Raw genomic sequence first — 26,096 nt, forward strand, 5'->3', positions numbered from 1 at the left:
ACAGAAAAGCGAAATGAAGAAAATCTACCTGGAGATAACCATAATTAAAGATTCTCTACCACCCAAAGAGAAAACAAGGAATATTTTAAAATGTCAACATTTTGCCTAATGTTCTCAGCACAAAGAAATGATAAACGTTTAGAATGATGGTATGCTAATCACCCTGATTTGACCATTCTACAATATATACACGTATTAAAACATCACGTTGTACCCCATAATTATGTACCATTCTCATGTGTCAGTCATAAATTTTTTTGTAAAAAGATGACAGTAAATAGAAATATCTATCTAAGGTGTCTGCTGTGGGCCAAGAAGAGCATTGCTTGAACTTGAGCTGTGCTCACCTAGAAATTAGGCTCTTCCAGACACATGTCAAGGTGGAGGTAGGGATATCAATTCACATAGCCTGGCTTAAAAACAAAGTACCACCAGCCTCATAGCCATGGTTCTGTCGTTCAGACAGCCCATCTGGACTTGGACTGGAATAGGGCACAAGAACATGGAAAATAAACGAGCAAGTAAAACCCAAAAGAACTGTTTCACAAAAGTCTCTGTGGGACTGTGAGAGTGCAAAGCACTAGAACTTATGCCAGCAGCACAAGATTTATTTATTATGTGGCCCTGGATGGTACACTCAGCTTGACATGAGGAACATATCACAAGGGACTGCATGTGGTCATGAGACAGACACAGCAAACTCAAGCCTGGGCATCAGCTGTCTCAGCATGTCTGCTGTGGGCAGTAGTAGAAGCTCTGCCCCCTCAAACCTCAACAGCTATTGAAAACATCTCCACTGTGAGCCACAGCAAGAGAGAAGGAAAATGATAATGCCCATGTGGAAGCCAAGAGCCCTAGGTCAAAGATTACAGCTGAGAAGTCCTCCCTGACAAATTCCAGGATGAACCAGGAGGCATTTGAAAGGGATGGATTTCCTGAAGCTGGCAAGAATAGCTTGGTGCAAATTGAGAAAACAGTATTTCACCATTTGCACTGTGACTTTTTACTTAAAGGTCACCCTTTGGAAAAGAAGAATTTAATAAATATCTAGAAACACTGCTAAATATTATCGTACTGATTAAGCAAACACCTCATTAAGAGTAATGAAGTTAGCTACCAAGTGTTATTTTGTGGATATCAACAAACTGATTCTAAAGTTTATATGGAGAAGAAAAGGATCCAGAGTTGCCAATATTGAAAGAGAAGGAGAAGGTTGGAGGAGGACTGACACTATCTGTCCTCAAGACTTACTATGAAGCTATAGTAATCTAGACAATGTGGTAGTGGTGAAATAGACTGATTAATGGATCAGAACAGAGAACCCAGAAATAAACCCAAGTAAATACAGTCAACTGACCTTTGACAAAAGGGCAAAGGCAATGAAATGGAGAAAGGACAGTTTTTTCAACAAATGGTGCTGGAATAAATGGACATCCACAGGCAAATAAACAGATCTGGACACAGACCTTTACAAACTTTACTTCAAGATGGGTCATGGACCTAAATATAAAATGCAGAACTATAAAACTCCTAGAAGATAACAAAGGAGACAATCGAGATGACCTTGGGTTTGGCAATCACTTTTTAGATACAACACCAAAGGCAGGATCCATGAAAGAACTGATAAGCTGGACTTCATTAAAATTTAAAACTTCTGCTCTGTGAAAGATACTGTCAAGAGAATGAAAAGACCAGACTGGGAGAAAATATGTGGAAAAGACATACAGATAAAGGACTGTTATCCAAAATACACAATTTTTTTTATTTGGTCAAATTAAAAAAATATATATTTTTTAAAACACAAAATATACAAAGAACTCTTAAAACACTACAACCTAATTTAAAAAATGGGCTAAAGACTTAACAGACACCTCACCAAAAAAGATATACAGATGGCAAAATAAGCATATAAAATGATGCTTCATATTGTAGTCATCAGGAAAATGCATATTAAAACACCAATATACCACTATACACCTATCAGAATGGCCAAAATCCAGAACACCAACAAACACCAAATACTGGTGAGAGTGTGAAGTAACAGGAACTCTGACTCCTTGCTCGTAGGAATGCAAATTGGTACAGCCTCTTTGGAAGACAGGCAGCTTCTTACAAAACTAAACTTACTTTTGCCATAAGATCCAGCAATCATGCTCAACTAATTACCCAATGGAGTTAATATTTTATGCACACACAAAAACCTACACATGGATGCTTATAGCAGCTTTATTCATAATTGCCAAAACTTGGAAGCAACTAAAATGTCCTTCAATAGGTGAACAGATTAACTGTGGTACATCCAGGTAATAAATGTACATTCAACACTAAAAAGGAATCATCTATATCAAGCCATGAAAAGACATAAAGGTATCCTAAATGCATATTACTAAGTGAACGAAGCCAATCTGAAAAGGCTACATACTACATGATTCCAACTATATGACATTCTGGAAAAGGCAAAACTACAGAGAAAGTAAAAAGATTAGTGGTTGCTAGGAGTTAGGTAGGAGGGAGGAATAAACAGGATGAACACAGAGGATTTTTAGGGCAGTGAAACTACTTTAATACGTGATTCTACAATGGTGGCTAAATGTCATTATGTACTTATCCAAACCCACAGAATGTACACCACACCAAGGGTGAACTGTAACATAAGGTATGGACTTTGAATGGTAATCATATGTCACTGTAGGTTCATTGATTATAACAAATGTACCACTCTGGTGGGGGATGTTGATAATAGGGGAAGCTATACATGCTAGAAGACGGGGGAAGATGGAAATCTCTGTACATGCTGCTCAATATTGCTGCGAACCTACAACTGCTCTAAAAAATAGTCTATTAAAGAAAGTTATGGACTTGAAAAGCAATGATTTTATTTCAGTACACAAAAGCCTTCTTTTATAACAAGTATACATATAACATACACTGGGGGTGTTTGTTTTAATTTACAGAAGAAAATCTTAAATCTTTCACTCACTGCTATAGCCAGGGTGTAAGAATCTTCTCTTTTTTCATTTTCTTTCACTTCTTTTAACAGGACACATGGCACATGATAAGCACACAATAAATGCTTAATGAATACAACATTTTTTTAAGACAGGGAAAAGTGGGAAGATTATGCAAATGAATATAGTATCCTCAGACAACTAATGCCTGCTTCAGCTCTTCATTTTCAATGTCACCGGGAAGAGAGGCGGACTTGCTTGCTGATATGTACATTAACTTCCTAATAGTCTGCTCAGTAACACACTGAATTTTTTTTCTTAAACATCTACCTGCATAACTCTGCTATCATGCCTCCTGGAATGCTGCTGCTACTTAAAATTTCAAAACCTCAATTATAATCACTGATCTTTAATAATAAAGACACCAGCCTACTCATTGACTTTGACACCTTAATGACTAAGAGTGCAAAGTCTTGAAAACTAGACTACATAAAGTATATTTAAAGGAGGTAAGCACATAGGAGTTTTTGTTTAATTTTCATGAAATCATTTGATTTCAGAATAAATAAAAACAAAACTTCTAACAACCACTCTGAAATCACTAAAATCTTTTAGACCTTGCATACCCCACATAAAATCATTTATGCATTATACATGTATTATCTGATAGAAATAGAGAATTAGAAATTATCTGAAACTGATAATATAATAAGGAAAATTTTGTTTACTTTTTATGTAAGAAAAAAACAACTCAATGATGATTAAAATATCTAAAAAACAAAATAATTCCTGTGTTTGATCACTATCAACTCAAAATATTTTGTCCTTCCCGCAAGAGGACATTACAATAAGCATTAAACTTTATTTTACCAAGAAGAGCTCAGTATTTCAAAAGTTGCATAATCCCACATACTGAGTCAGTATTTTTGAAAAATCTCTCCACTTCAGTTAGAAATAAAACATTTATAACATAAACAATACATTTCAAAAGCAGGCTAAAATGGAAAAAAAATGTTTTATTTCACTTTTTCTGTAATATGTAATAGGGATCTTTCATGAAGCATTTAATAACGTATTTCATTAAAGATGAAACTATATTTTATGGAAAAATAACCCACTTTTAAAAATATATCTATAACCTAGTAAATTGTAAATCCAAGTCTTTCACAATTATACCCCTTGTGTAATCCTGGAACACAGCCCAGAAAGCTACTGTTGGGCCTAAAGCTCCATTTACAATAATCGAAACTGAGTTCTTGGAACTCGGGGAAAATACCATTTTCAAGGGACACGGTTTTCTCTTAAATATAAAACGTATGCATCATTTCCTTTAATATAAAGAAAATAAACCCTAAAAAATGATGTAATAATTGAAGTGTGTTATTTGTCAACCATGAACCTAAATCAAAATTACTCTAGCAATGCATATAAATTATGCTAGAGGCTTGTTTATGAAAGAAGCACTCAAATAAAAACTGGAAGTCCCACATAACTTCATTCTGGAAATTAACTCTATAGAGTTTGCAGAATCATGTTGTCATACCATTCCTGCCATTCTTTCCAGGGCAAACTCCCAAGAACTTAGAGAAGGTTAGGGCTTTATTTCTAAAGTCCCTGTGCACTAAGTTCAATTCTAGTTTCCCACAAATTCATCAAGTACAAAATTCACCACTTTCACACAGGCTTAAAAATACACCCTTAATAAAATGTACACAACCTAGAACTCAATTAAACACAAGATATTATAACCATAAACATAATGACTGAGATAAAGGTGTACCCTTCTATGTCTTTCCTTAAAAATCAGTTCAGTGACTATATAAACCTGATTTCCATAGAAACTTATGTAAATTGGCTGCCTGAAATACTTCTAGGAGTTATACTAAAGGAAACAAAATAGAAGTCACAGAAGATTAAGATTAGGAAACTAGTAAATCTTCTAAATACAAGAAAAAAAATATTACTTTCTGTTCCCTTAAGAATTTTTGCCTCTCATTCTTCACCATGGCACAAAGGATAAATTGCTTCTTCATGGCTTCTGGAGAAAAATATTTTAGGGTCACATTTCAGAATGTTAAGGCCATTAACTAATATGACCCCTCAAAATAAACTGCCCAAAATACTCCCTTGTATATTTACAATATTTCAACATTTTGGATGGAACAAGTATCCTATCCAAGCCACTTCTGTCTTGTTTATTAATCATCTCACTCTTTTTCTCCTACCGTATCAAAGAAAAAATACCCCCAACATTACTCCTAGTTTGTACTACTAAAAGTGGTTTTAATTTTGACTTGATAATTAGACAAATCAGTGTTCAAACATACTTTAAAAATTATTAGAAAATTACAAACATTAATAGAGCTTACTAATTTTTAAGATAACACATTTTATAACCAAAACTTTAAACTAGCGATCTAAAACTATATTAAGGCTATGCCAAAGGAGAAAAAGAATACGAAGTTAAATGAATACTTTGATCCTTCTTGAAGACTATCTTAGGCATGACAAGCTTGAAAAATCTGCCCTCTTGGAATCTCCATCACTATCATGCAGGGGCCAGCCTGTCAATTTTTCTGTTTGGTATAGTGTCACAAATTTAATATTTTAGTTAACTTGCTTAATGGGAAAGTCATTAACGCTAAAAAAAAAAAAAATCTTTCTAAAATATAACAGTCTGCATTCTTCGGTAAATATAATGTATTAAGTATAATTAACTTTCTCTTCAAAGATTCAGGATATTTAATTGCCTCAGGTTTTTTAAAAAAATAAATCTAACTTTTCATTTGACATATTTCAGCCCTAAAATACTGAAGATGTAAGAGATGAGACTGAATCTATCTTAGCCCCAAATTATATCCTTAAGTTTATTTCTCTAACTCATTGTTTTAAAAACAAAACACTGATACTATTTAATGTATATGATTTACTCTCCCCTCTTAAAAAATCTGGTTAAGATACCTGATTAGGTATATCAGTTAATATTGGTTTTTTTAAGTTATACTTACTAATTCTTTCAACATAAGATATAACCGTTACTTAATGTATTCAACAAGTATTTACTTATTGTCTACTCTTGACCAGGCCCTACCCCCCAATATGGGAAAAATGCTCTTTAATTTCACAACTGCAAATGTCCACATGAAATAACATACAAATAGAAGCACAAAAAAGAACTGAGAGGCAGTATGCTAGGAAGGTTAAGACCTGGAAATCAAACAAAAAGAAAGACAACACCCAGCCTGGCCACTTGGTTATAGTATGTCCTTGGGCAGATGGCTTACCTAGACAAGCCTCAATATTCTGCTTTGTAATGTGAGATTAATATTATCTACCTTAGTTCTAGAAAACTGAAGGACATAGGGTCCATGAAAAAGAAATGAGAAGAGGCAATGTAAGGAGGGAACATAATTTTTTTTTTTTTTTTGATATGCTGTCTTGCTATGTTGCCCAGACTGGTCCCCAGCTCTGGAGCTCATCAATCCTCCTACCTCAGCCTCTGTAGTAGCTGGGATGACCGGCGCACCTGGCTAATGTAAATTGGCTAACATAAATATTAACATAGAAAAATCAACTCAAAATAAACATACAAACTTCATATTCTTGCATGTTTACTTCAGTAACTAAAGGGCTATGTAGTTAACAGTTCTGAACTTGAAATTCAGGTGCCTCCCTGTACAAGTTCAAATCTGACTCCCTCACATTTATCCTTCCCATGATGTTTCGTTTTGTTTCTTTTTCATCTAAACTTGAGGGTAGGATCTATGTGTGATATGTTTGGATTCACACAACCCTTGACACAGCCCACAGCAGACAGTAGTTAATTTAACATTTATTGAATGATTATTTGTACTTACGTGGTTTGAAGTTAGATCCAGATATATATGTGTGTGTGTGTACATATATATAAAATACATTTTTTAATCCAGATTTACTTTTTTCATGTATGAAAGCAGGCACTTGTGGGAACACAATTGAACCTTATAATTTACGCTATCACAGATGATGCCTCATTCAGGCATTTATCCCATTGGAAGTGGGAGCACCCCAGGAATGATGACTATGCATCTAGAAAAAGGAGAGGAAAGAGTTAAGACATCTTGTGGCATTTGGTAGGAGGCATGACAAATTCGAAAGCAGTCTAAATCTCACTGTCATCACAACCAACACAGAGTAAGTAATGAGAATTATATTAGTTTGCAGTTTTATCTGTAATTTTCTTGGCTTTGTGGTTACCTAGGAGTGAGAAACATGATTTTTATACCTAATTATATGTTTCCATAATTGTGTATATTTAAGTGATATTGAAATATATTTAAATCAGTATGAAGAATACATAAGAATTATTTTATTAGGGATCCAGATATTGTTCAATTTTGAGAAAAATCATCCCAAACTCTGGTCATGAACACACTTGGGCAGGACTGGACACAGATAAGGGTGGAAGGGCATTCCTGGAAAGAGAAACAGCATAAACAAAGACATTAAGATGGGAGAGCATGGGAAGTGCTCAGAGACAAAAGGGACAGTCACGGGAAACACGGAAATGCAGGGTAGAAGCCAAACCACAGAGGCTCTTACATATCATGCTAATAAACAGGGGGATATTCTGTAAATAATTGGAACTACTGAAGATTTCTGAACAGTTACTGATAAGATCAAAGCTATTATTTTGGAGGGCCGATATACACTGAAGGTGGAAAGTGTGCAGCTAGGAAGATCAGGTAGGAGGATACTAAAACAGACTAACTTATGTGAATAAAGATGATGATGGACAAGGCAATGCAAATGAAGAGTAAACAAGCCTTGGGAAATAACCGGATGTGAAAGCACAGGGAAAAACATGCCAAAATTGACATGAATTAGTCTACAATAACAAATTTCTGTTTATTTATGAAATATTTCAGTCATACAAAAATATCTAGAAAATAAGACAATGAACATCTGTGTGTCCAGCAACCAGCTTAAGAATTACAACACTGCAGCACCCTGGATGCCTCCTCCCTCTCTTCCTTCTCCGACGTAACCAGTAACCAATATTCTGAATTTGATGTTTATCCTCTCCCTGAATTTCTTTATACTTTTCCTATATATGTTGTACCTATAAACATACGGTACAGTTCTGAGGATTTTTTAACTTTATATGAGTATATCATTTTATAAACTGTACATTCAACTTAACATTGTTGAGATTTATCATATATTCACCTTCTCTGCCTAGTATTTCATTTGTACACTTCTAGCATAATATTTCATTTTCAACACATACTCTCATTTCTTTACTCATTCTAGCTCACAAATTTATTCACTCCTGATGATAAATAATTTAGTTATTTTCAAATGTTGCTATTACTAGCAATGTTGCAGTAAACATTTCTCTTGGTACATATGTAACACTTTCTCTGAAGTCCGTATCTAGGAATGAGACTACTGGGTCCAAAAGTATGTATGCCTTAACTAAGTGCTGACAAAGCTTTACCCAAAACGGTTTTACCAACTGATGTTCCAACCAACTGTATTTTAAAGTTGTCCAAGTCAACATTTGGTATTGTCTGATTCTGATAGGTGTAAAATAGCATTTTATAGTGTGTCAATTTGTACTTTCATAATAGGTGGTATATGGTATGCTCTTTGCCACATTTTGTTTATGGTACATATGTCTTCAACGTTAACATGAATTAACTAATCAATCTTGTCTACTATACTTTACATTTTTTCCTTTGTGTTTAAGAAATTCTTCTCTACTTCTGATAAAAAAACTTCAGAAGGTATATAAAACTGAGTGAATTTAAAAATGCCTTGTTAAAACTACTCAAGGCATAGTTATATAGGCCAACAACTTAAACAATTCTAAATCTTCTCATTTAACATGAAGTAAAATAAGCTATCTACATCCAAAAGTAACAAAATCAAGAAGTACACAAGTGAGGAAAGACACAAATATATGCAAAGTATTATAGGACAGGTTCCAGTGAATCTCAAGATGGACCGCATTAATTTCTTTAGAAGAGAAAGTCCTTTCTATTACTCCTCAGCAAATCCAAAATTTCAGATTAAAGTAACAATGTGAAGCCATTTTTAGAAATCAGCTTAGTGCAGATAATTACAAGAACACTGGATGCTGATGAGGGTGAGGTGCAACACAGCAGTCTCATATACCTCCTGGAGGGATAGAAACTGGAACATCTGGGGAAAGTAATCTACCTCTACATATCATGAGCCTTAAAACAGTACAAAACTCTTAATCCAGAAATTTAAGGGCATAATCAGGAAAACAGACAATGATAGATGCATAAAATAGGGTCATCACAGCATAAAACATTAATGTAAAATTAGAAGACCTCAATGTTCAATGTTAGTGTGATTCAATAAATTATGGCAGATCTATAAAATAGATTGCTGCATAGCCACTAAACTTGAGATTTACAGAAAATGTTTAATGATGGGTAAAAATTTAAGCCAAAAAAAGTGCAATCACATATACAGTACAACATGAGCCATTCAAAAATAGATAAAAGAAACTTACTCAAATGTTTATTAATATTTTCCTACATATCCACAGTATACACATAATAATTTACATATAATTAGAGAAAGAGCATTTGAAAATAATTACATACTAGAACAAAAGAGAATAATGCCCATATTTTCTTCCTACAATAATATACTGGTGCTACATCTAACTCAAGATATTCAAATTACATTGAGATATTAGTTAGTATTATGTCTTATCAATCTCAAGACTAAACACCCCAAAACATGAGAGACAATTAACATATATGTCATCATAGGTAGAAGAGCTTAATAAAAAGCTATTTCTCTGTTGTTTAAAAGACAATAAATAAATAAATGATTTTCTGAACCTGGAGATGTACAGGATTTGGAAGCAGTACCGTAACTTTTTCTTTATCAGTCTGACAGCCCTTTCTTTCCTTGGCTTTGCTGAGAAGTGGGCACCATGGCACAGTACTGTAGCCCCCAACCTACAACTGTCTGGACCTGAGATGAACACTTCACCAGAAGGCTGCCCAATCTTAATTAGGACTCCACAGCCTGGGACAAAAGCAGAGACAGTCAAATCAGACTTCTCTATTTGGGGGAAACTAATTAAAAGTTTGAGGCAGTCAGTGCGGTGAACTGAGCTTAGAGATCATAAGGTGAGGAAATCTGAAGGCTGGATGGAAATGACCTTGGCAATGCCATGCAGCTCCAGAGCCACTGGCAACAGTGCTGGTGCCTGACCAACCAGCTTGAGAGAGTTTCAGCCTTGGATTTCCTCTGAGTCTTCTGTGTAATTATGCCCCCTTGCTAGAACTTGCTTGAGGAGTATCTCTACCTAGTGCATAAAGAGCCCAACCTAAAATCAGAAGTGTTCTTCTCACATCGTGCCAAGTATCTGCCATATCTACCAGCATAGATGCCAATTTAATTCTTATAAGAGAATGACATATAAACATTAAACATAAAATTAGTGAAACAGAGATAGCTAGAAAAGGAAGAAAAACACTTCGTAAATACTTCATGCCCAAGAAAGTTGCAGAATATCTCTTTTATAAAGTTTCTAATCTGAAATTCTAACAGTGGTTGTATTAAAGTACGAATCAATCTTGGATCTATATTATATACTTCATTACTAGTAGAAGAAATGTACTCAGAAGATAACTACAATAACAAAAGTGCTCTTTCTGAATGTTTCAATTGAAGGCATTCACATATCAAGTTTCCGAAACTTAAACTAAACCTTGAAGATGCCACAAATGTAGAAAGTATATACATTATCAAAAACCAACCCTTATCCAGTCACAGACTATGCATATGAGAAATATAAGAAAGTTGTGCCTCCATATTTTTACTTCAAAGGTTCTATCAAATAAGCTGGCTATATTGGTTGTAAACCTATTCACATAATATTTAATTATTAAAACTATCATACATCTAAATACCTAATCCTACTTTCAGAAATACAGATAAATCTTTATAGTAAACCATTTCTGGAATACATCTCTACAATTCTAAAATATTAAAACTAAGTTCTCAACTTATTTCCCCATTCTAAAAATTCCTCAAGGTTTTTTTTTTTTACTTCTATTCAGAAAAAATTAAGTTCCTTATCTTATAGACTTGTTCAGATGCTCAAATTTCCTATGTTCTTTTTGTTTGTTTTTTAATTTTAAAATAACATTTGCTCACTGATGGACACAAACATCCATATACACCCAAATACAACTGAAAATCTACACAAGTCTATGAATTGTAAAGCCTAAGTCCTGCTGATTTTCCAAAGGGAGCCACTAATAAGATCTTATTAAGAGTTTTATATTTTTCAGAATCACTCTTTGTATACTAGTTACTTTTTAAATTAGAGCTTAAGTTATTTCAGATGTGACTGCTAAGTCTACAATAGACTACATCTGTCATTTGATAACTTTTCAGGAAATTAGTTCTAAAATTTTAAGCATCACCATGTGCACAGTGTAAATTACCATGGAGTTCAGTCCTTAGTCTTAGCTCTGAAAGTTTTGGAATAGTTTAACCTGTCCTATAAAGCACAATCATCCAAAACAAAGTTAAGATGATCTACTACAAAAGTATACTAAGACAAATGTAGAAACGAATCCACAACCCATTTTTTGTACTTAAACTTACAGCTATACAAACAAAAATAACCTATTATTTTATTTTACCTAATGGTAAAATGTTTAAAGAGTGTTTTCTCTACTTTAATACCAGCTTCCCCAAAATTGTTCCATTCCTAGATATCCAGAAAATGCAGGCCATAGAGTTGTCATTCTATAAATATTATATCTGTTGAATGAATATGCACGTGCATGCTTCATAAGAACCAGATGTCATATCTAACTTCAACTAAGCTCAACCAGCAAATGACACCATAATGAAAGGAGAAGTTATAAAACACTCACACACACTGTTTAATCACAAATTATTTCATATTTTCTAATTATATATCACTAAATACTAATGTGAAGGATAGTTTTCTAAGATAAGAATTTCCTTTTAAAAGCAATGGAAATCATGTTGGATGCACCTATAGTTACGAGAGCTGAAGTTATATAAAAATAGCATGATCAATTATTTCAAGTCCAATGACTATAAACTTTATCAGAGTTTGCAACTGTCTCGGTTATAACAGAATACTACAAACTGAGTAGCTTCAACAACAAACATTTATTTCTCACAGTTCTGGAGGCTAGAAATCAAAGATCAGCGTGCCAGTCTGGTCTGGTTCTTGGTGAGGGCCCTTATCAAGTTATGTCCCCACATGGCCATTCCTTGGTGCACACACACAAAGAGCTCCCATACCTCCTTTTTTTTGTTTTTTTAAATATGGACTCTAATCCTGTCATGAAGGCCCAACCCTCATGACCTAATCTAACCCTAATTACCTCCAAGAAGCTCCATCTCTGAATACTATCACATTGGGGATTACGGTTTCAACGTACGAATTTTGGGGAAACACAAACACTTAGTCCACAGCAGCAACTATCCTTGATTTACTTCTGACAAATGAATTTCATCATAAACACTTCCAGATGGAAACAGTCAGAAAAACATTATTATGGGTTCACTTGCAACATGACCTGAATAATCATATCATCAAAAGAACTCTACTTTAAAAACTCTTGCCAAACACATAGAAGATTCATTATCACTAATTATAGTTTTTGGTCACTCCTCAGGAAGTGCGTATTTCCATGAGAGATAATACCAAATGATTTTTCTCAAAACCATTACTAAAACAGGGTTCCAAGCTAACATTAGAAAATTGATTATAGAACAACAATAATAGTAAATATGATAGGCATTATATATGTGTAAATATATGTGAATGTATAAAACATAATGTGTGCTTACTCTGCAAGGTACTGATAAAGCAATGGGAGGTTTCATGAATGTGGCAAAGACAGGATAAGACTTGAAAAATGCTTATGAAATGGATAAATGGAAAAGAGCCAGGAAGATCCCCTCTTCTAGGGCTTTGCTTCTCAAAGTATGGACTGGAATGTGGATCAGCAGCACAGGCTTCTCGCTGGGAGCTTGTGAAAAATGCAGAATCTCAGGCCCCACCCCAGACCCAGTGAATGAGAATCTGCATTTTAAAGATCCCAAATAACTTCAATGCATATTAAAGTTCCAGTTTAAGAATACCATCTTCAGAAAAATAAGGTCAGCACATGTGGTACAACAAGGACATACAAGAGAAAGGATTGTGGGGAGGGAAAAAACCCTAATTTCAGAGCAAGACAACAGAGAATGTAATATGAGAAATATTTTTAAAATTATTAATGTGCTTTTTTCTATTTTGCATTTACATGAATGGGAGAAGGGGCAGACATTGGTGTCATCCAGCCAGAAGTGAAAGACCACAGTGACTTACTTTCCCAGGTATCCCAGGCAGAGCCTGCAAGCTGGGGTGGCATAGAGCAATCAGTGAGTAGCAACTGCAGAAGGCAGATGGGTCTAAGGGAGGTAGAGAATCAGACCTTTATCTTGAGCTCACCTCTGGGCCAAAGTTCCAGGTGAATTTTATGTCTGAGATGATGAGATTGCTAAAAGCAGAGGGGCTTATTTGGGATAAGAAAGTCTCCTAGGCAGCAATGCATTCAAGCAGCCTGGTAAAGAAGTGTGGCTAAGCAGAGGGAACGCCTGAGCTGCCTCTCCCCAGCACAGTGGCACCTCTGTGGAATGGATACAACATATAATTTTCCTCATGCTTGAGATGACCAGAAAAGGCAGAGCACTCAAGATAGCTAAGAGCCTAGCTACCACGCACTGGCTCTACAGCAAAGGGATGCCTGGGAAAAACAGAGTGGGAGGCCCCAGCATCCCTGAGAGAGATGGAAAGGAAAACTACAGACAACTCAGGGTGCATAGGACTCACACAGATAATATACTGCTTAACATATGCTCAAAATGAAAAATTACAAGAGGATACAATCTATACCTCAACCCTAGGAACTTCAAATAATGAATTTTCCAGACTGAAATAGGTATGATACAACAAAAGTGACTTTTAAAAAGCTAGAAAATAAAGGAATTGAATAATAAACAATTTTTAAAAGAAAGATTAGAAATATTTCTCAGAAATAAAAATGTTACCATTAAAATTAAAAATTCAATATATTAAAGGGCAGAGGTTATTACTCACTAGATAAAATGAACTTAGAAGATACGTAAGTGTATACAAGATAAAGAGATTAAAAACCAGAAAGAGGTTAAATAGAAGTTAGAATGAGAAGCCCAACCTACACATAAAAAAAGGAACTCCAAAAGGAAAGGAAAGGAAAGACACAAGACATTACCTCTTTAAAAAAAAAAAAACAGACAGGTGTGGTTACATGATTGTCTGTTGTATTTCTCAATACTTGTATATCAATGGAAAAGTCCAGAATTTAAAGTACTTCTATATCAATGAAAAGCTCCACAATTTAAAATACTTCTCTATCAATGAAAAAGTCCATAATTTAATGTAAAAACAATTTAAAGAGTGACTGGAAAGTGAAAAAGTAAAAATAGGAATGCTGCCTAATATCCTGAAAAATTCAAATATGTAGAAATAAAATTAAAAATTATTTAAGGGGTGTACAGACAGTTTTGCTTGGATTTTATTACTTCTAATGCTAGGCATGAATTAAGAATGTTTGGAGACCAGGACACAAGAGTCTATAAACCAGTGTGAAAATGCTAGAGAGAATCAGGTGGATGGAAAAAAGTGCTGGAGGCAAGAGAGAATAAATGAGTGGGAACAGGTGCAGAATACTAGCCCCAAATTAGGGAAGCACCACCTCATCACATCAGTTCCAGCAACTTTACTGACTAGGATTACAACTTTTTACAATCACAACACACCCCTTGCATACATTTCTTGATCTGATTGCTGACTGATGTGCTCAGTTTGTGAAAACTCAGTTAGCTACCATACCATGGACCAATTTTAAACTGTACAGAAATAAACGTAATTCTTGAAAGCAGATTAACTTTAGAACCATATCGACTCATATAAGAAGGCAGTTTTCTTCTAACTCCCACTATGTTATATTGGTCTTAATTGCAGGTTTACTTACAAGTTCCATACATCTTAAATATCCTGAAGAACAAAATCAGTAAGCTTTAAGAAAAGGCTGTCAAATAAGAGGCATATGCCCAAATAGGAAACATACGTATTATAGACTAGATAAATTATTAGGAAAAAATTCTGGACTGTACCTTAGAAAGGCAAGGTAAACAGGAGTAGTTCCAGACAATTCAAGGCTAAGTCTTAAGGAATTCCTTTCACCATTTATTAAAAGGCACAAACATTTTCAATGCTTCACTGTTTCTATATCAAGGTTACTACCACTTTTCAAGAGATGTTTCTCCTAAAAGTAAATTCATGGTAATCCTGGCATTGTATCAGAAATCTCTTGGAGTCAACAGAACAGAAAGTTTTACAAAGATTTTAAATTTTGTTGGAAGTAACCATAAACTCCCCTGAGAAATGGACAACAGTCTTTCGTATCAACTCAAATAATGTTTCATAATGTACACTAACAGCTTTGTTTTATTTTCAAGAAAAATAAAAAGAAAGTTTGCAAGAAACATTCCATTTATTCTAAAAATGCATAATAAAATGATGAGATTAATAAAGATTTACAAATCTTCCAATTACTTAAAAGTCATTCTCTATAGAATTCTTAAAACAGCACAGATCTTTACCTCGTCTAATCCCACTGAAAAGACTGTTAACAGAAATCCAAGTCCCATAAGGAAATTATGGTGGGATCAGAAACTAGTAATTAAAATTGATTTTATACTTCTTGAAGTCTTCGCTACATATACACCCTTGCTAAGAAAAATCAACGAAAGGATTTAATGTCTATGACCATAAATGGATAAAACTGCAAGGAAGGCTGATCCCAGAGAGTCTCTAAAGTATTTACAATAGCTTATATTTATTAAGAACCTACGTACCATGTACTATTCTAAGTACTTCAGATGCCTTAACTTACTTTGTCCCTATCCCTGTAAAATAGATAATTATATGGCATTTATAAAAAAGAAAACTAAAGGTTATAGAATTTGGACAACTTGTCCAAGGTCTCATGGGAAATATTTTACCTCCAGAGTTCTAGGTCAACTGCCTTTTCCTATCTGGAGAGTGCTCCCACAAAGCTAAACAAATCTTGAAGAGATAAAATTCCTTATACATGGAAAATGTGAGAAAATGAATGTAAGAAGACTTTGCACATATAGCAAAATCTCTTCTAAATTATGTTTCTAAACAACACAGAGCTTATAGCCAATCAGGATTAAACAGTAAGCTCAGAAATATATGAAGGAAATGAAAGACTTATAGCCACAGTAATTTCTGAGAGGCATGATACCTCCACCTCCACCCCCACAAGATCAACACTGAAGTCCCCAATATTGATGCTCACCTCCCCTATCTAGTATCTATTATTATTCTTTTTCTTCCCCATTTGCCATTATAAGGGATTATTTTTATGTATATATTTTATTTCCCTAAGAAGATTGTAAATTATCTTAACAATTTGGTAAGGCTAAAGCATAACTTGACACCAAAAGCACAGAACTCACTTCACAAACTTCACCAGTGATAACCCTCACCACATAAGGACAGGCAAGACAATAAAGAACAGACTGCTGAAGAGCTTCTGGGCACTCTGCTGGCTCCTAAAAGCCAAGGTTACCCATAAAATCACATCATCCTGTGTGACAATATATAGTTGTGCAAATATATTAAAGGCCTAGTTGCATTTTAAGAAAGCAGTAAAATAACATGTGCAGTAGCAATACAACAATGCTGTTAAAAACAAGGCACCCAGAATATACAAATATAAAAATCACATTTCACTCTACCACTTAATTTACCAAAAGTCACAATATTTTTCTGATCATACAAGAATTTGGTCCCCCAAATTAATTTAACTTTTAAAATTATGTTAGAAATAATATAGTAGGTTTTAGTTACTCTAACCAGTAAGATATAAAAAAAGGTAAATGGGGAAAAATTGAGCAAGAATTCACTCAAATTACCCAAGAAACAAGGAAAAGGTATCAATTTTTCCCATTAAAGGAGTACTAGTCAAATGTTCAATAATTTATCCATTCATTTAATCACCGTCTGTGAAAGGGCTACCCATGCACGTGCCACCCCATCAAGTGAGAAACAAGTCAGACAAGATTCATGCTCAGACACAGCCAACCCCATAGAGAGGCAACAGACAATAAAAAGGTAAATACACAAGATGATTTCAATATGGTGTAATTAAGAAGGGAGAGGAAGGAAGACTAAATTTAGACTGGATGATCAGGAAAATCATCAATGAAGAGGAGACAAAGGAAAGTCTTATTCTTTCACATTATGACCAATAAAATACCATGGATTCAATACGAAGGGCCAGAAACTGGTGATTTTATTGTTACCATGGTAGTTACATAGATCATGAAGGACTGGAGAATATAAAATTACAATCATTATGCATTCCCTAAAATCATACATGAAATATCAATGAAGGCACCTAGAAGTGGGGTGCTGTTGTAACAAATGCCTAAAAATGTAGAAATGGCTTTGGCATTGGGCAATAGGCACAGACTGAAAGAATTCTGAAGAGCATGATAGAAAAGGCTTAGATTGCCTTGACACACTGTTAGAAGAAATATGTTAACATCTCTGCTAGTGAGGGCTAAGAAGGAAGTAAGGAGCATGGCAGAGAAAACATGTAGCAGCTTAGAAAACACCTAAATTATCATGAACAGACTACTGATAGACACATGGACTTTAAATGTGCTGCTGGTGAGGACTTGGATGCAAAGGCGGAACATGTTAATAGAAACTAGAGGCAGGGGGATCCTTGTATAGAAGCAGAAAGCTTCTAGCTGAATTATGTCCAGCAGTGAGGTGGAAAGTAGACCTTCTAAGCTATGAACTTGAATATTTAGATGAGAAAATTTTCAAGCAAAGTGTTAAAGGTGGTCTGTTTCTTTCTTGCTGGTTACAGTAAAATGGGAGAGGAAAAAGGTATGTTAAGAGAATACAAAATGAAATAATGCTTTCAGATCACTGTAATTCTACAGGCAAGAAACAGGCTGATGAAACCACACAGTTGCAAATGTGTGCTACCTTTCATTAGAAAAGAAGGATGACTCCAAGGGTGGAGGCTAGTGCCCAAAAGGTAGAGCAAGGAGTCACAGAGGACTATTCCCAGGCCTTGAAACTTAATGGAGTTTCGAAAGTGCTGGAGACTAATGACTCCTTTATTCCTTCCCATTTAATGATAACCTATGCCTGTCTGGCCATTATATTCTGGGAGCAGATAATTTGTTTTGTAGTCTCACAGGTCCACAAATAGAGAGGAATTTTGTCCCGGTATAGATTATACTCAGAATATTACAAACTCCTGAGTCAGATTTGGATGAGATTTTGGAATTTGAGTTGTTGCTGTAATGGGTTGAGACTTTTGGAGATTTTAAGAAGGGGTGAATGCCTTGTGCATGCAGGACAGACATGAATCTTTGGGAGCCAAAAGGCACACTGTTATAGGCAAAATAAAAGCCCCTCCCTAACATATATGTCCCAACCCCTGGAACCTGCAAATATATAACCTTACATGGCAAAAAGGAGCTTTGCAAATGTAATTAAGTTAAGAATCTTGAGATGGGGCTGTTATGTGGATTATGTGAGTGGGCCCAATGTAATCAGAGAGTCCTTGTAAGTTAAAAAGGGAGGCAGGAAAATGACACCATCAGCCATTGCTGGCTTTGAAGATGGACAAGGTAGCATGAACCAATGAAAGCAGGTGGCCTCCACACAAAGGTGAAAAAGGCAAAGGAATGGATTCTCCTTGAGAACCTTCCCTGACTTTAGCCCAGTGGAAACCTTTTATGGACTTCTGACCTCCAGAACTATATGACAATAAATTATGCACTATTTTAAGCCACTAAGTTTATGGTAATAAGCATTCATTTTAAAATTATTTTTGCCCTATTTATGTTAAGATTTTTAATTAGCATTTAACAAGTTATGACAGAAAGCAGCCTAAGCACCATAAGCTGACCTTAGTTCATAATGCTCAAATGCCATCTGGGATGTGAACTTCACCACTCTCATACTCTGAGTAGTCACACATTGGGTAACCGCATACCAGAACATGTAACCAAGAAATATGTGACCTAGAAATGTAACCAATACACTCAGGTCTTCCCACATAAATGTGCTGTATCTAAAATTTTCCAAGGCAGTGAGAAATGCATAACAAAACAAAAAATAAGATTGTGGCTGGATACTTAATTTTTGTTTAATTATAGCAATCTTTTTCAGGTATAAATAACATCTGCTAAATTCTATAAGACAGGCATTATATTTCCTATCATTGATAAATTTAACAACACTCATACTCTTTATTTATGATAAAAAGAGGCCAGAAATAAAGATAGGAAAATGAGATCTACCTTTACAAAAAAATGTTTTTAAGAAATAATACCATAACTATAACACAGCAAACTCTCATCCAACAATTATCCATTGTCATTTTCTCAACTCTAACTTACCAAATAATATAAGGACTATGAAAAGCTCTTATAAATATGAAAAAATTTCTTAAACCAAACAATTTGATTTTAGATGCCATGTATCTATTTTGGTCATCACACACTTTTACTATTATTTTTGTTATTGTTGTTTACTCTGTTTGGATGTTATTTACTCCCTTTGACACTGACAATGGCAGAGTGTAAGGTTTATATTCTCCCAAGACAGTAATTTTACACATGACAAAGCAGAAGGGCTGTTAGGAATACAAAGATAACTTACAAAGATTCTGCCCCTAAAGTGCTCACAGCAATAGGAAAACAGGCAGGACATAAGTCTTAACAACAATAGAAACCAAGTACACATATGCTTTAACATATGCTGTTTCTGTTTGGAAGAGAAGGGTGTCCTAAGAAAAGAGTATATAAGGTTAGAGGGAAGCCAGGTCTAAAAGAAACATTTTATTCTGTAGGAAATGGAAAAGTCAACAAAGGTTTTTGAGCAAGGAGACAGCATAATACCTATGGTAGAAAGTATAGACTACAGGGGAAGAGGAGGAAAGGCTACTGGAACTAAACTGCCAGACGCAGAGAAGGACTTGAACTATTCAAAGCATACTTTTATACCACCTGTGGCTTCTATTAAGGTAACTGCTAATACAAGGTAGACGAGCAAGGGAGAAGCACCATAATCCATGTTGAAATATTAGGGCCATTTATCCAAGGAAATGAGCTTTTTGACTTCTAAGATCCTGAGCCAATTCTATGGAAATAGCTAAAGCAATTTAAAATCAAAAGTCCTGCAGTTCCAAAATTTCTCAACTAGGGAAGTCACTGGGCAAGTTCAAATGGAATAAAGAAGATTAATAAGTAACATCCCAAATAGCTGGCTGGTTGGTGGCAGCAATAGAAAAATATCCACCAAACAGAAGAGATTCAATCTCTCACTTCATTTTTACCCAAATCTGTAATATTTAAACCAAGCTAAAAAAAGGAGATTAAGGTGTGGACTTTTGTTTGTGGGGATGCGTGGAATGGAAGGAAGAATAGTGTGGTGGAGTAAAGGAGAATAAAACTCAAAGCTTTGGAGTGAAATAATTTAGGAACATTTCATGAAAACTTCACTTTTATATAATCTAACCCCTTATATCTTCAAAATACATAATAAAATAATATTGAGCAAATACAAGTAGTACACTATAGTCTTACTAAAATATAACCTAGGCCTAATGATACTGCCCTTAAAAGGGTGATAAATTAAAATATTCTCAAAGATAAAACAATAAGAGATATTTCCCCCTGCAACAATTAAACATATATAATAGAAAGAGAACTTTCATTAATACTTATTTCATTAAAATAAATTTCTCCATTTAGGATCATTATTATTATTTTTTTTTTTTTGAAAGAGTCTCACTCTGTTGCCCGGGCTAGAGTGCCGTGGCATCAGCCTAGCTCACAGCAACCTCAAACTCCTGGGCTCAAGCAATCCTCCTGCCTCAGCCTCCAGAGTAGCTCGCACTACAGGCATGCGCTACCACGCATAGCTAATTTTTTCTATATATATTTTTAGTTGTCCAGCTAATTTCTTTCCATTTTTAAAGTAGAGATGGGGTCTCGCTCTTGCTCAGGCTGGTCTCGAACTCTTGAGCTCAAGCAATCCTCCCACCTCAGCCTCCCAGAGTGCTAGAATTACAGGTGTGAGACACCATGTCCGGCACCATATAGGATTATTATTCTAATATTAAAGCCTGAAAACTAAACCTAAAAGACTTAAAACACCCAAACCCTCATCTAATTTTCTTCTGGTCAATGATTAGACTAGGCCCTTTTAAGGCCTAATTCACTACTCCTAATAAGGATACTGAAATACCTCTGATTTAAATCATGTAGACACTCAGTACCAAAACCTTTACTAATAATGTGCAAGTGTTATACCTGAATCTCTCAGCCCAGATGTCTAAAAATATATGTCATAAGAAAAAACAAATGCAATACAATTAAAACTATTTAATAGACTGTCCTAAATGTACTTTAGAGACTTTATGTCTTAAATGGAAAAAAATCATTAGATGAGAAAAACAAAATAGTTAATGAGGAAGAAGACCTGATGTAAATGGCCATGACACTCATTATAGGTTACCTAGAAACCATCTTGCATTTCTAGTTGATTCAGTTGCCATGTTTTAGATGGAATCACTTCATTGAGCTGTTTACACATATGTTTTAAACATCCAAAAAAGGAACCAAAGGTCACAATTCACTGCTAAAGTCACATTAGGGGAAAAAAATGTTTTCAAACATTCCAAGAATTAAGATTTATGAAATAAGCCAGCATTCTGTTTATAGGAGCTAGGGTCCTATGGAAGTCTGGGCAAAAGGGTAACATGGGGAGGAAGACAAATGAAGTGTGCTGGGCCAACAAGACAGAGATGGGACAGTATTCCCACAAAGGGAAAAGAAGTAGGGATAAGCCAAAGACCACAGCTAGAAAAGACAGCTCAAGGAATTTAGTTACCTAAAGATTTTTAAAAATCATTTTGAAATCTTTCTAAGAATTCCATAATTTCTTCTGAAAATCAGGACTCTGTTATACCTTTCTTATAACTTACTATAGATGGCTGTAGAGATTCAACTTTTGGTTCTATATTACCCATTTGACTATATTTAATTGTTAATCTAGAACAGTGGTTCTCAACCAAGGTTAAATTTTGCACCCAGAGGACATTGGGCAATATCTAGAGACATTTTTGAGGGTCACAGGTTGGGGGGCTGTAACTAGTATCTAATGGGTGGAGGCCAAAGGCACTGCTGGACCTACTACCATGTACAAGACAGGCTGCATAACAAAGAATTATCCAGCCCAAAATGCCAACTGTGCTAAGGTTAAGAAACACTGATCTCTTCTAGATATAAACAAAAGCCTGTTCTGGGGACCTTTTACCCCATTCCATCTCTCTCTAATAGCTATCTAATTAAAGGATAAAACACCACCACAAGAAGATTCATTTTTCAGTTGCTTTAAACATGGTGGATGGCTGGCTCAAACTAAGAGTCAGGCAGAAACACATGGAAAAAACGTATCAGAACAGGAGTGCAAAAACTGCAGGAAAAGAAGTTTTTAATCCTCCTTTTATCTCATACTCATCTCAGGCACATTCAATTCACAAAAGGAGTGGTGTCTACATGGTTTGACATCAAGTTGTGTGTTTCTTCTATGCGTGATATGCTAAAAATACACTGAGCTTCTCAAAATACAGTATTTCTTATTAATGTAAAAACTAAGGCAAACAGTATTAACTGAGAAAGATTTATGTTGGGGACAGAAGGGTGAAGAAAGCCACCCAGGTCTTTAAAATGCAAAGTTATTTCACAGTTTACTTGCAAAATGACTCAGATCATTATTACTTTTAGTCATGCAAAGTTTGCTGCTTCTAAGCCTACTAGTAATGGAGAAAAAAAAACCCACCATTTTTTCTGCAGTCATTAAGCCAATGAAACAGAAGCTTACTGAAAACAGGTTTGTGCAATATATCTCTTTTATTATAACTGCTATAAAAATAAAAGCGATCGCTGCAAATACCAATGAAGATTCTGAGAAATCTTTCATCTACCTAAATACCTATAGACTGTGGGAGAAAAAACATACAAACAAAAGAAAGCCCTAACTCAGGGATCTAAAAACCCTAAACTGTGAATGTTTTCCTAATGTTTCCCTCAGTCAAAATCCTGGTTTACTCTTTTTATTTCCTTCCCCTGCAAACAACTGGAAAAGACCTCCACCACAGCGTTTCACGAGAACAGTACTAAGAACAAATAAAAGCCTAGCGTGTACCTAGCAAATCTCATTCATCAGAAACCGTGGCAGGAGAGAGAGAATCCTGTTGTTTGGCATGACCCTTTCGCTCCTTTCACAGCGGTTTTCACCACTCGAGTATCTGCCTTACCTACTACTGGAGCAAACCTTTCCACCCAACTTGGGTGATTTACATGCCCCCACAATAATAAAATTCAAGCATCCGGAGCAGCCCATTTCCTTGTGCAAGGTAAATATAATTAGTGCTGCTTTTAACACTTCGTGAGTCGCCATAGGAAGTTAACAGGAAAAACACTTCAACCCCACACAGGCCCAAAAAAGGTGCACTGGTTTCACCAAACGTGGCCCATCCGAAATACACCACCTGGTAGGACGGGTTTTCCGGGGGAGGAGGGGACGGGGGTATTTTCTTGTTGCGAATGCCCCCTACATCCTTATAAGGCTGAACTAAACTTCACAGAAAAGGGTTTACACGCGATCCGCCACCTTAAAATTGCTCCCCGGCTCCTCGCAGGGTCACACTAAGGCGTGAGAGTGAAGTGAAGCGCTGCCCCACAGCAGGGAGCTCTCACCCGCCAGGGCGGAGGGAGGAAGGGGACCCGGCAGAGGAGGACCCGCCTCGGCTCTGCACCGCACAAGCCAAGCTCTCGCCGCGTCCACACGTTCCCTCCGGCTTTCAAAAGGCCGAGGGCCGCGCAGCCGCCACGGCGGAGCGCCGCGCCCAGTCCCCCACCCCGACCCCCGCCCGCCCGGCGTCCGGCCGGCCGCCCTTACCGAGCAGCAGCAGCTTGACCTCGCGCGCCGCCTTCTCGCCATCCTCGCGGAGGTTCCGGTCGATCATCTTACTCCGCTCCACCGCCGCCTTGTCCTCGGCGCTCAGCGTGCAGCCCATGGTGCCTAGAGCGAGAGCTCGCCGCCGCTCCCTGCGCGCCGGAGTGCTGTCTCGAAGCACAGGTGAACTGCTGCTTTCTCCAGGCGGGCGCTCGACTACCTCCCGCCGTCGGCCACACCACCCCCACCACTTCCTAAACGGAGTGAGAGGAACGCGGTCTGCAAAGGAGCGAGCAGCACCGCGCGGCTGTTCCCCACAACCGGGCGCCGCTCAGCGCCCCCGACTCTCGGGTTTGGGGCTTGGAAGCTCCGGGTACCGCGGCTACCACCCTCCAGCCCGTGGCCGCGCCGCAGCCTCGCGAAGCCCAGCTCGGCCTCCGCGCGCCGCCGCGGCCCCGCCCCTGCCCGCCCCTCCCGCCACCCCGCGACCACTCCCAGAGCGCGCGCCCGCGCACGTGCCCTCGGACAGCGCCCCCTCGGAGGGGCGCGCGCGCCCGCGGCTACCCCGACCCCGGCGCCGCGCAATCACCGAGGGCCCGGCGCGCCCCCTGGCAGCGCCCCCGGAGCGCGGAACTGCCCTGCGGGGATGTGGCCACCCGCCCCTGGCGCTCCCGTACCCAGCTCCCTGCGAGGGAGCGGGGTAATTTCTTTCCGTTTACTCACACCCAGGGATCTGTGCGTACCTGCCCCTTCGGGTGGGGGTGGGAGAGCTGCCAAAGTTGGAAGCCGAAAAAAGCCGGTCCTGGGCGTTTGAGCATGCCCAGCGCGCCGGCAGCCACGCAAGGGTTTTCAAAATGTAAACCCCTGTAGGCTGGCGTTCAGGGCCCTGGGAAACAGAGGGAGCTGGGAAGGGAATGGAACTGGTGAAACCAGAGACCGGGACAGTGGAGAACGGAAAAGTCAGGAGAGGGGGCTAGGAGGGGATACCAAGGTCAATTTTCTTCCTTCCTTCTCTTTCCCTTTCCTTACTATCAAGCCTTCCCTCCTTCGCATCCATTTTCACGCTTCTTTTCACAAGCAGAACACATTTTGAAGGATTTCCTAATAACCTGAAAAAATACGTAAGACAGAGAATCAAGGGGTATATTTTAAAATGACAAGAGCAATAAAACACACCCACACAAACAAATCTCCACACTATAACAGATCTCCTCTGCATGTTAGCTTTCATGCCAAGTTTTGAGCCAATATTTATGATCATGTTAGTAACTTCTGTGCCACTGAGCATGTCATTCCTTTTTGCAGGCCTTATCTGCTTTGTTCATAAAGATGAGTTGATCAATGGAGCTATGGCTCTATCCTTCCAGCTCTAACTGGTCTGAGGGAAATGAATTCCCAGGGCCTGCAGAGGCATTTCACCCCTCACCGAATGAATGAGCAAGGGCTTAAGATCTGGTCCAGGGTTGGGGAACCTGCAGCCTTGAGTGCAGCCTTTTGATTGGATCCAAATTTTACACAGCAGATCCTTTTAATAAAGGGATTTGTTATGTGAAGACTCTGGTGTCTCCATGTCAGTTGCACTACACCTTTCCCCTACAGACACCGCAGGAAATGTTGACTGATTAGAAGATGGGATGGGGCTAGTACCACAGAAAACATCTTCCTTGATGATTATAGTTCAGGGTTGCTCTTTAGTTTCCATCTGGAAGTCTTATTTAACTGAGTTTGAGTTTTTTAAGGTGATGCTAGCTGATGATACAGGCAGAAATGCTTTAGAGTAGGTTACTTAGACCAGGCCTGTGAGCTAGCAGAGATTGGCAATTTCCTCCTTATGTAACACGCCCTTTCCTGTTCTACAAGAGTCAAACTTGCAGGACTCAAGAGATGCAATTTCAAGACCCGACTCAACTTTTCCTATAACCTTTTGTACTACGACAACAAAAAGAAACGATCTTAATGCACTTAATCACCTTCTACCCTCTTTGTAATTCTTGGCCCTCTAAATGTTAATG

General features: G+C 37.2%; 1 protein-coding gene across 1 annotated transcript in view; it reads right to left on the minus strand.

Annotated features, from left to right (window-relative positions):
- The window catches only part of GNAI1 (G protein subunit alpha i1), an 81,889-nt gene extending 57,364 nt beyond the window's left edge, over positions 1–24,525 (minus strand). The window contains exon 1 of the mRNA XM_069462615.1: positions 24,088–24,525. Within this exon, the coding sequence (XP_069318716.1) occupies positions 24,088–24,205 (118 nt within the window). The 5' untranslated portion in view covers positions 24,206–24,525. The remainder of the gene's footprint in view (positions 1–24,087) is intronic.
- Positions 24,526–26,096: the final 1,571 nt, after the last annotated feature.

The sequence above is a fragment of the Eulemur rufifrons genome, chromosome 29 (assembly GCF_041146395.1).
Source record: "Eulemur rufifrons isolate Redbay chromosome 29, OSU_ERuf_1, whole genome shotgun sequence".
In the NCBI taxonomy this organism is placed as follows: Eukaryota; Metazoa; Chordata; class Mammalia; order Primates; family Lemuridae; genus Eulemur; species Eulemur rufifrons.